Below are 12119 nucleotides of genomic sequence, written 5' to 3' on the forward strand. Positions count from 1 at the left end.
GGATGTCCACCTACTCCTCTGGGCTCCAGGTCTTGCTGCATCATTGCGCAGATGTCACCCACTACCTCTCGCGAAAGTCAGAGCCTCCTTTGGCACTGCTGCTCAGTCATGTTGAGGTAGCTGATCCTCTGTCTGTAGACCCTGTTTGGGGGGTATCTCCTGGCCGACGTGCTTCCATGTGCTGGCGCCTTCTGGCCTGTGCAGCTTCAGGTGGGTGAGCAGCAGCTTGGAACTCCTGCTGTTGCTCCTGCAGTTGGTGCTGCTGTTGAACAGGGTTCTGCTGCTGCCGCAGCTGGTCTTCGCCCGAATCTGATGTCCAGGAAGAAAGGAAATAAGTAGTTCCCATTCTTCTGGTATATACCTCAGTTGAGAAAACGCTCATTCAAGATGGGGAGAGGGGTTTCCTAGGAGGTCACACAGGCGTGTCAGGCTCCAAACTTCCACAACAATGAGTATGCCTGCTAAAAGTTCCCCAGACCTGAGACAGCAAAGTTCTGCCACCTGCAAATGATGATTGGTGAAAACTCCTTTTTAATGGTGGAGCTGCAGCTGTTAGTAAGCCATCCACTTGTGATGCTGTCAGGGTTCACTGGCGTGTTCCAGAGGAGGCGTGCAGCACGTGGGAAAAGTGGGAAAATCAGAAAGGCCTCTCAAAATGGGATTATAGAGGCAATTAAGTGATTGTTTAGGGCCTTAAGGGCCTATCCCGCCTCTTGGAGGCGGGATGGAAACGGGTTCAGAAAACTCGCTTGTGGGAAAATTGCTCAGAGGCGGGATGGAGGCGGGATCGGGCCCGCATGCCATTTTTTGCGATTTTACCACCTCACACGCCGCCAATCCCGTCTCCTCGGGCCTGGCAAAATCGAGCCCTTAGTCTTCAGTTGATCAGTTTGCAATCCTCATTGTATTTCTGAGTTGGTGCTAATGTCACTCCCTCTGTAGTGATATGTCTGAACATCATGGTTCCTATTAATTATGCGGAAAGGTATCCTGCCAGTACATTTTGTGGAATTTTAGAAATATTATCCTCAAGCCTTTGCAGTACTTTTTTTGAAAATGAAATGTTAAAGGGAACATTGTGGTTCAATCACTTGAGATTAGGATGGGGGAGAGGCAGTGATAAAGGTTTGGTCGAGTATTTTAGAAATACTGAACACGTGGGTGCAGATAACCATTCAGGGAACCAACCATCGATTATATTTATGCTCAAGACATGTTTACTAGCATGACTCCAAACTCTAATGATATAACATGGCCCTTGAGGCTTCAGGCTGGAATATTTCACTAGAAATTTCAGCAGCTTTTCAGAAGCTGCAAAAAATGGCATAAAGATATGCTGCAGTTTGTGATAAGGTGTAAAGGCACATTCTGATCACTGACAACCACATTCACAATGCATAAGAAGAACAATCCAAATTAGATATTAAAACATGTTACATTCTGATGGTAATTTAAGGCTAGGGACTGGCAACCCTCTCCCCCAGATATATACATGATTAGAAGATTTCTGTTCATTGCTTTGCACATTACATCAGTGACCCTATACACTGTCAGAACTGGACCACTGAATAATCAACAAAAAAATCACCTAATGAGGGTTATTAATTCGTAATTTAAACAGTAAACCAAGATTCCTGTGATTACAGCAAACATACCAACTGCGCCATCCTTTAATAGTCTAAGTGGCAATGGCGATCAAAGTAGCATGCATTCAGCAAATTTGCGATTGCCATTGATTTTAATGGGGCAGAGCCTTGGCTTCTGACACCTCTGTGGCATTTCTGCGCACAAGGTGAGTACAGATACAATGAGATGCATTATTGAGCTCACCATAGGTATGTTAAAGGAATATTTCCAGTGTCGCGACAGGTCAGGACCATCCTACAGTATAACCCAGCCAAAGTTTTCTGATCATCATGGTCTGCTGCAGCAAGGGCCCACAGAGGCCAGTTGTAGAATGAAGCCATAAACCTGAGGAAACAGCCTACACATCATTGGTAGCTGCAAGAGTGATTTGGCAAGACACTTTCACCTAATTTCCAGACCATCCAGCATCTTCTGAGCCCTGCAATAAATCAAAACCTCCAACCTTTGCATAGCCACCCAACCTATCTGCCAGCCAGACCACACATCATTACTGTGCATTTCTTTTCCTAATTTCTTTCACAAATGAAACTCAGTGCAAACATTGCAAATAGTATGTCAATATTTGTGCTTCATATTACTAATAATTTGTAAAGAAAGTTATTAGTTACTTTAGTCTGTAAACGTCAGGTGTAGTAATATGTGGTATTTTGAAGAAAGTTAGGTGGCATGGTGCAAGTCTACAATACATCTGGAGCAGGAGTTTCTACTAGTTTGTGCTGGATTCTTGAGCGCAATTCGCCCAAAATTGGCCAAACCAGCGTCAAAGATTGCGGAATTTTAAGTGCAAATTACGTTCAGTGTTTCCGCGATCTTTTGTGCCAGTTTAAAAAACATTGTGCTAAAAGCCAGCCGCACCCACAAAACTGGCCACGCCCCCAGATTGAATTAATCACCATTGCGAGTCTCCGCTAATTGTGCTCGTTTGCGGGTTTTGAGGAGGCTATGAAAATTAAGCATTCTTTTAGGCGCAAGAACACTAATACGCACTTTTTAAAAGCTTTTAAAATATTGTTTTAATTTACTAAGAAACTGACTACTGTACACCAATGTAACTAGTAAATGGTTCCATATAGTTTGTTTTAAAGTAATTTGCAGTTATTTAAAATCAGGTTACTCACAGGTGGTGGACTAGACATTCTGATTAAAAATGCTTATTTTTTGTGATAAACCTATTTTCAGTTGTATTAATAAAGCTGCACCTAGTTACCACTCTTAAATATATCAATGAATATCTTTTCAATAAAAATAACATTCTAAAAAGCTGCCCGATTACGCTGGTTCATGGCAGATTTTATGCGTGGCGATATGCAAAAGAGTTTGAGCGGAAACTTGAGGGGGAAAAAAACTTCTCAAAACTAGCGCAATTTTAAATGCAATTTGCGCCTGGATCGCCAACAGCAACCAAAGTGGAAACTAATAACTTCTTACCAGTTCAAATAAAGCAAACATTTGCTCCTTGGGTATGCATCTGTAAAAATGTAGAAATGTGTAGTTCCTAGATCAAAGGGAAAGAACAGCCAATGATAAGAACCATTGTTAGAATGCAGAGAGAAGATTTACTAAAACCACAAAACTGTAACACTAGAAAATATGCTGTGACCTCAGGAGCAAATAGCATGGTGCAGTTCCTAATGATATAGTAAAGATTAAGGGGGAAAAATTCAGTGGCGACCCCTTTGGGGCGCTAACATCGCCAGAAGTTAGCTCCCCGCGCCGTAAATTCAGTAGTAGAGCCCCAAGTAGGATGCGGGGTGCAACTGGAAGCGCTCCCCCCTCCTTCTTGGTGTACTACCAGTGAATTTCACAGCGCTACGTGCAACAGCCCCACGCCATCGGCACGTAGCACCGCGATATTACAGGCCTCCCTCCCCTGATTAAAGGGGAGGGGCCTAGCACTGTGCGCACCGGGGCCCTGCTGGAACACTGGGGAGCGGGCTGTGGGGAAAAGAGCCCGGCACTCAAGAGGAGTGCCGGGCTGAACGATCGTGGCCGGCACACCGAAGAAAGAAGGGGAAGGAGGCAGGTGCTGGCAATTGGCCAAAAAACAAAAGGCCGCCCGACACCTGCCCTTTAAGTAGCGCTGCCGCGGCTGCAAAAGCACCACCCTGACCCTATCAGACATATCGACCGGCGATAGGTCAGGGGGTGCAACCCAAGGTTGTGGCTGGGGCGCGAGCGGGGCACTGTGCACGGCAATGACGTCATCGCCGGTGCTGCAGCGCCGTGGGGCGCTACCGATAACTTCCCACTGAATTTCGTGGGAGGCGTTAGCGACGCCGTGCCCGGGCACTAGGGTATTTGCGCCCCGTTAGTGCCCCCGGAGGCGCTAACAAGAAGCGCAAATCAACCCAATTTTTCCCCCTAACTAAGCAAAACAAAAACAAAATTTATGCTTCTTAATCAAAGAAAAGGTCTGGATGATGGTTTTGTCTACTGTTGCAAATATTTATTCTGCTTAAGATAGGAGATTAATTTCTGCATTTTAAACCCTGTACAGTACAATCACATAGGGCTGGATTTGGTATTTATTATGTACCTTTTGTGGACACAGTGTTATTCTCCCTGGGACCGTGCTAAAGTTAACACATTGCAAAAGATGATGGGAGACAAGCAATATTCTACAACAGAATATAGCTACTTCAACAGAAAGTTGCACTCTGGGATTATGAAAACATTTAAAAAATGGTAGGTTATCTATTTGCAGCAATGCAAGGCTGTATTCTTATGGTTTTAAAGATCCAGATTTCTGCAGTTATGGCTTATGTGTTATTAATCCATGGATTTGGCCAGATACATGTTTAAGCTTTAAGCCGTTGCACATTTCAGTAGGAGTGAGTGAGTTTATGAGTAGATGAAACAAAGGGGAAAATATTATAGAATCAGTGAAGACAGCAAAGCCAAATAATGGATCTTAGTTGCTTAATACTGTATGGGGGAGAAATTTGGTTGTTAGCACCATCGATTAACGCCTAAAGAAGCCGAGAAGTGGGGCGCTAGTCAATTTCCGGGCGGGTGCAGGGCGCCTAGCGCCTCGCCCCATATTGAGCATGCATTTAGCGCCGGCGCTAAATCTTAGCGCCCGCTCATGGGCGCAGGCTGATTATGATGTTGTAGTGTATGTGCTTTAAGTCAGAACTACTTTTTACAGCCCCTGTATACTGTAGTACCGGCAGTGACCACACCAGTATATAAGCTGTGCGCATGCCTCTGTACCCCAGTCTAGAGATGACCCTCCTCCAGTAAAGACCTGGGCCTAGAAATTCAATCTGGACACTTTTGGGGCGCTAAAGTCGGACGTTCGCTAAAGTTAGCGCCCGTCGGAAAGTGTAGGCCACATCGCCGAAATTCAGTAGAGTTGGCCAAGAGTTTGGCCGAGCGCTGAAACTGGCGTTGCAATGCTCTCTTCAGGCGCTAAGCCGGCGATGCGGCCTGATAACGCCGAGGCCGGGCGCAGCGCAGGTGCGGTCATGTTTTGATTGACAGCAGACACCCTGACGCCGGCCAGCTCTTAAAGGGGGAAGGGTCGACTTTGACTGCTGCCACGCCCTGCATACTGGAGCCCTGCAGCTAGGCCTCAATACTGCTGGTGGGCCAAAATAGCGCCTGGAGCCATGGAGAGGGCCCGTGAACGAGCGCAGCGCTTCTCAGAGCATGCTCTGAGGGTGCTGATTAATGGTGTCGAAAACAAAAGAGAGATCTTGTGCCCGGACAGTGGCAAGAAGGCTCCCAGGAGCCAGTACAGGAAAGCCTGGAGGGAAATCGCCCACAGGGTGTCAGCCACCAGCGATGTCCCCAGGAGTGCGGACCAATGCCGCAAGAAGTACAACGACCTCACTCGGATGGTGAAGGTGAGTACCCTTTCCAGTGTCCTCCTCATCCTTGCATGTGCACCTCACATTATGGGCAAAGGGACCTCAAAGGACTAATGGGCAGCCCTCCTCCCGCAGCAATGGCACTGGCATGATCATCAATAGCACTTTCTGCACTTAACACACTGGCCAAGCTATTCGACCATGGGAGGCAGTGCACACAGCAACAGGGCACCACACTGGCCAAGCTATTCGACCATGGGAGGCAGTGCACACAGCAACAGGGCACCACACTGGCCAAGCTATTCGACCATGGGAGGCAGTGCACACAGCAACAGGGCACCACACTGGCCAAGCTAGTCGACCATGGGAGGCAGTGCACACAGCAACAGGGCACCACACTGTACTTAGAGGCCGTCCTTTCTCTTGCAGGCCAAGCTGGCGCGGAATTTGAGGAGCCAGTCTGTCACCGGTGGAGGCCGTCCCGAGTACCAGGCGCTCAGTGAGCTGGAGGAGAGTGTGGCTCGACTCATGCGTGCCCGGGTGACTGGCCCTGTTGCGATCGGAGATGCGGACCCTGTACTGGGACCCACTGGTAAGGACATGACCGGTTGGACCTCTGTCGTTGCCCTTGCGCTTCAGATCTACATCCTTTCGCACTGACCGACAAATGCGCATAATGCCACCACTCAGGCCTCCCTCGCTGACGCCCTGTCCTCACTCTAAAGCTACTCTTGTGCCTTCCTGCTTTCAGCTGGTGAGGAGGAGGTGGTCCCTGAAGCTCAGAGTGCCAGGCCCTTGGAGGAGGAGGACGACGAGGACCAGGATAAAGGCGGCACATCGGGGGAACCCTCATCCGCGCCAGGGGATGGCAATGGAGGGGAGACGTCTGGCCTGCAGGAGAGCCAGGGGGAAGTGTTGCAGGGGAGGGCAGATCCTGGGCCCAGTGGGCTCGAGGCACGCGGGAAGGGTCCGGCAGCACGCCGGCCTTCTCCCCAGAGGGGGGAGGTGTTGCAGGGGAGGGCAGATCCTGGGCCCAGTGGGCTCGAGGCACGCGGGAAGGGTCGGCCAGCTCGGCGGCCTTCTCCCCAGAGGGAGAGTCCGCCCTCCAGTCCGGAGACGGTCCTCGCCCAGGAGGTGCGCCTCCTTGATGAGATGTCGGCGGCGTCTGAGCGGCGCCACCAGGAGTTCATGGGGGTTGTGCAACAGATGCCTCAGGCCATTGAGTCCCTGGCTCATAGTGTGGTCGCTTTCGGGGAATCACAGGCCAGGGGGGTCGAACAACTCGCGGCAGCGCACGACAGGGGTGTCCAGCAACTCGCGGCAGCCCAGGACGCGACTCGCGAGATGAGTGGTGCCGTCCAGACACTGGCAGAGCTGATGCGGGCACATACCAGGGCAGTTCGGGCACTCACTTCTGCCACACTCGCTGTGGCGCGGAAGCATCGCCAGGGCACCCGCCGCCCTGCTGCAGCACAGCGGTCTGGCCTCCACCAGATTGCTGCGCTTGCTGCACTGCCAGCCCGGCCGAGTGCCAGTGTCTCTGGCGAGCAGCGCGCGCCTGCCATCAGCCAGCTTGCCCCCATTGGTGCAGCCGACACTGCCACTCCCCCAGCCAAGGTGCGACGAGCTGCTGCTGAGACTGATGCTGGCCAGCCACAGCTGCAGCAGTCAGCAGCCGGCCCCTCCCGGGCCGGGCCTCGTCTAGGCCGACCCCCAAGGGCATCTGCCGACACGCATTGTGGCCCTCATGAGCCTTCCCCCTGCCTTGCCACACCCGCAGGGCCCAGGTTGAGGCGGAGCAGCAGGTCGGGCAGGGGCCAGAGAAGCCTGTCTAAGGACTCGCCCTCTCGGCACACCCATTAGAGTGTGGTGAAAGCGGTTTTTTTTATATTGGGGGGCTTGTGTTCTGGGGGGGCATTATTTTGGTAAGGCCGAGGATCAAGGCATTTTTTGTTTTTATGGGGGTGTTTGTGTTGTGGAGGGGGGGGCTTATTTTTGTAAGGCCGATGATGAAGGCCATTTGGATGGGCAAGTTTTGTTAGTCCTCCCCAGGTTTTGGGAATGACAGATGTTTTTGACTGTTTTTTGGGGGTCTTGTCTGTTTTTCTGTTTCATGTGGGAAGGGCTCTGAGTTTGTGAAATAAAGCTTTTTATTTATTCAGCATGTCCAGGTGTCATGTTTGAAGTGGTTGTTGCGTTAACCGGCTGAGGGCTTGCGGTGCGGCTGCCTTCAGGTGCGTTCATTGCCACAGCCCATTCCCTGACAGGGGGCCTAGAAGTGTCGATCAATAAGCCCCCGGCGGACGGCCCTTGGACCTTGTGGCTCCCTCCTGGGCTGGTACTCCTCCTCCTCCTCCTCCTCCTCATGGTCCTCCTGCTCGTCCTCCTGAGGTGGTGGTGCAATGTCAGGTGGCAGTGCCTGAGTCCTGCGGATAGCCAGGTTGTGCAGCATGCAGCACACGGCGACGAACTGGGAGACTCTATCCGGCGAATACTGTAGAGATCCGCCGGAACGATCCAGGCAGCGGAACCGTTGCTTGAGGACGCCTATCGTTTGCTCTATGATGTTCCTTGTGGCTTGATGGCTTTCGTTGTATGCCTCCTCCGCTGGGGTCCTGGGCGCGCGGAGCGGGGTCATGAGCCATGTACACAAAGGGTAGCCCTTGTCCCCGATAAGCCATCCCCTTGGTGGAGGCTGTGCCTCGAACATGTCAGCCACAGTAGTCTGGCGCAGGATAAATGCATCGTGGCTGCTTCCTGGGAAGCGGGCATTGACAGCTAGGATGCGCTGCCTGTGGTCACACACCAGCTGTACATTTAGGGAATGGTAGCCCTTCCGGTTGCGGTAATCCTCGGCATTGTGGATAGGTGCCCGCATAGCCACATGCGTGCAGTCAATGGCGCCCTGCACCATGGGGAAGCGCGCGATCCTGGCAAATCCGACTGCACGCTGCTCCTGCCTCTGTCGGGTCATGGGGAAGGAGATGAATTGGTGTCTCCTCGCGAAAAGTGCATCGGTGACCTGCCGGATGCAGCGATGCGCGGCGAACTGGGAGATGTTTGCTATGTCCCCAGCAGCGGCTTGGAAGGAGCCGCTTGCATAAAAGTTCAGAGCCACCGTGACCTTCACTTCCACCGAGAGAGACGTCCTGCACATCAGCTGTGGACGCAGATCTCTGTGAAGCAGCTGGCAGATCTCTGCAACCACCTCCCTTCTGAAGCGCAGCCTCTTAACACAATGCGCTGCAGTCATGGTGAGATAGGACACCTGCTGCCGGTATTGCCTGAGTGGGTAAGGCCTACGTTGCCGACGCCTGATGGCCCCTCTGCGTCTAGGCATGGCTGGCCCTCTCTCACAGCGTCTGCGAGCCCTTCGCACATAATGCTGCAACTGAGGGTTGGACCCCCATACAGCCCCCATAATAAAGTTGAAAACAGTGAAATCAAATGTCAAAGCACTGGCCAGAAGCCAAAAATACCTCTCCTATGTTGTCCCAAATCAGTAAGCTCTGTCCCTTGGTCTCTGTCCAGAAATCCAAAGCAGTAAAGTCATTGCAGCAAAATGGCTGGGCTTTATAGGTCAGTGTAAGTGCCCTTTAATTAGCACTCCCCGAGGCCCACAGGGCCTCTGTTGCGTTCCATTTCACAGTTCTTAGCAGCGCCACGCCCGCATTGGGCGGGCGCCACTGAATTTCCGGTTTGGGGCGCACAAACAGCGTTGCACGACGAGATGACGTCATAAGCTGCGCGCGCAGCTGAGCGGGCGCAAACACTTTGCGCCGGTGCTAAATGTCAACTGAATTTGGGCGTTGGCGCAGATCGGTCTGCGCCCGGGCGCTAAGTGCCTAGCGCTGGAAATATACCCCTCTTATGGCGTTACCGGCTGGCGCAACCAACTGAATTATTTGTTTATGTACAGCATCCGTGTAATTATTTATCCACTGAACCACGGATCTAACAGTGGCGACGAGTGCTGATGCGAATCTACCTGCAACATAAAAAAATAAAATAAAATAGTCGAGTCCAGGAACACGGGCGTCGACCGCGAGCAACCGCCCAGCAGTCAGGCAGAGATCCAACTTCGCTGGGGAGGCTGTGGAGAGCCGGGCTTGGTTCCCCAGCCACAACGAGCAGTAAGAGACCGACGACAGGTCCAGAGCAGACCCTTCCCATTCAGCGGCGGCTGGAGCCGACCGACGGCAGAGAGAGAGAGCTGGGCAGCGTCGACGGGGTAAGAAAGAGGGTGAAGAGAGCAGGGCGCAGCCGGGGGTTGATCACCAAGCGGCGTCGAGGAAAAATACTGCAAACCGGAGAGAGACAGGGTAAGAAACAGCCGGGTTCTAGACTGAGCGGCATCGACAAATATCAAGAGAAGAACGTGCAGAGCACAGCCAGGGATCACGGGCTGATCAGGGTCCGCAGGGTGAAGCAAGGGGAGACGCCATTGAGCCGCGGAGCAGCAGGGAGAGCGCGGGAGGCGCCATTGAGCCGCGGAGAAGAAGGAAGAGCACGGGAGACGCCATTTTGCGAAGCCGCAGCGGAGAAGACGGGCGAGCGCGGGAAGGAAGGAAAGTGCGGGAGATGCCATTTTGTGCCAGCGGAGAAGAAGGGAAAGCACGGGAGGTGCCATTGGGGATAGTTAACGCACAACCAAGGATGCTGAAGAGTGGCAGTACCTCTATGTTCGACAATGAAGTCGAAGATTGGGCGACATATGTGGAACGTATTGAGGTGTACTGCAGGGCGAATGAAGTGCCAGATGCTAATAAAGCACTGGTTCTGTTAAATTCCATGGGTGCAAAAACTTATGGGTTACTGCGAAATCTAATAACCCCAGAGAAACCGGTAAACAAGAATTTTGAAAGCATAGTAGAAATCCTACAGGACCACTTAAACGCCACACCGCTGCTGATAGCAGAACGATTTAAGTTCCATAAAAGGAACCAACACAAAGACGAAAGCAATGCTGAGTACCTAACGGAACTGCGCAAGCTATCGAAATACTGCCAGTTTAGAGCGGGACTAGCAGACACGTTAAGGGACAAGTTTGTGTGTGGGCTACAAAGTGAAGGAACCCAGAAATGGCTTCTATCAGAAAAGGACCTTACGCTGGACAAAGCTTTCAGTATGGCAGTATCACACGAAGCAGCCGCAAGGGGTGCTGCAGAGATACAACGGAGACCGCAAGAATATGGCACCAACGAAATGACCTATGGAACAGGGAAGTGCTATCGCTGCGGCAGAACAACACATGACCAGAAAGATTGTTGGTTCAAGGACCAAGTGTGCAGACAGTGTGGGAAAGCAGGACACATAGCAAGAGTCTGCAGGTCTGGGAAGAAAACCAACAGTAAGAAATCTCCACAGGAGAAGTACAAAAAGGTACACCAGGTGATGGACAGTGGTTCAGACGAACAGAAAAGTGACACAGACTCCGGAAGCAAGGAGCTGGGTTGTCTGAAACTACATAATGTAACCGAAATGGTGGATCACCAGACTATCTGGGTTACACTCAAGATAGACGGAGTCCAAGTGGAAATGGAATTGGACACAGGGTCAGCTCTAACAGTCATAAATCAAAGAGACTACAAGCGGCTATTTTCACACATACCCTTGAAAGCTATAGAGATTGTCTTGAAGACGGATACGGGGCAAAAAGTCTACCCCAAAGGAAAAATAAGGGTGAAAGGGACATATAAAGGTCAGGAAATACCTAAAATGGACATAGATGTATTGCCAAATGGAGGACCACCACTGCTAGGACGTGAATGGATCCGGAAGATACATTTAGATTGGCATTCCATACAGGCACTGAAGGTGGAGGCCAAAAAGGATGACGACGTCACACCTGGACGACTGTCAAAAATGCTAACTGATGCAAAAGAAGTGTTCCAGGAGGGACTAGGAACGCTAAAAGGAATAACAGCAACAATTAAAATAGAGGATAATGCAAGCGCAAAGTTTCTGAAGGCCAGACCAGTGCCTTATGCAATCAGACCAGCGGTTGAAGCAGAGCTGGAAGGGTTGGAACGTTCAGGAATACTGTCCAAAGTGGACTGGAGCGAGTGGGCTACACCCATCATTCCTGTAATGAAGAGGTCGTTGAGTAATACATCTGGGGAACCAAAGAAGGTCCGCATCTGTGGGGATTTTAAGGTGACAGTGAACCCAGTCCTTCACATGGTGCAATATCCGCTTCCATGAATTGAGGATATTTTTGCCTCGCTATCTGGTGGTAAACGCTTCACCAAAATTGATCTAGCCCAGGCGTACTTGCAAATGGAGGCAGAAGAAGCTTCGAAACATTACCTTACGATCAACACCCATAAAGGTCTCTATCAATGCAACCGGCTGGTGTTTGGAGTAGCCTCGGCTCCGGCTATCTGGCAAAGGGCGATGGATCAGGCCCTGCAAGAGATTCCAGGGACCGAGTGTTATTTGGATGACATCTTGGTCACGGGAGAAAATGACGGTGATCACCTCGCTAACTTGGAGAAGGTGCTCGCCAGATTAAAGGAATATGGGCTACGAGCTAATCGCCACAGGTGCGAGTTTTTCCAGAAACAGATCTCGTATTGCAGCCACGTCATCGATGAAGAGGGGTTACATAAGTCCCCTGACAAGATTGAGACAGTAGTCAAGGCTCCAGCACCGGAAAAT

General features: G+C 51.2%; 1 protein-coding gene across 1 annotated transcript in view; it reads left to right on the forward strand.

The window, feature by feature from the left end:
- Positions 1-3534: 3534 nt before the first annotated feature.
- Positions 3535-12119, forward strand: part of LOC147113877 (uncharacterized) — a 73269-nt gene continuing 64684 nt past the window's right edge. Inside the window, exons 1-3 of the mRNA XM_085996171.1 lie at positions 3535-5495; positions 5889-6051; positions 6211-6937. Coding sequence (XP_085852297.1) covers positions 5259-5495; positions 5889-6051; positions 6211-6937 — 1127 coding nt within the window. The 5' untranslated portion in view covers positions 3535-5258. The remainder of the gene's footprint in view (positions 5496-5888; positions 6052-6210; positions 6938-12119) is intronic.

This window comes from Somniosus microcephalus, chromosome 8, assembly GCF_052327205.1.
Source record: "Somniosus microcephalus isolate GS21.2 chromosome 8, FLI_Smic_1.0, whole genome shotgun sequence".
Taxonomy (NCBI): domain Eukaryota; kingdom Metazoa; phylum Chordata; class Chondrichthyes; order Squaliformes; family Somniosidae; genus Somniosus; species Somniosus microcephalus.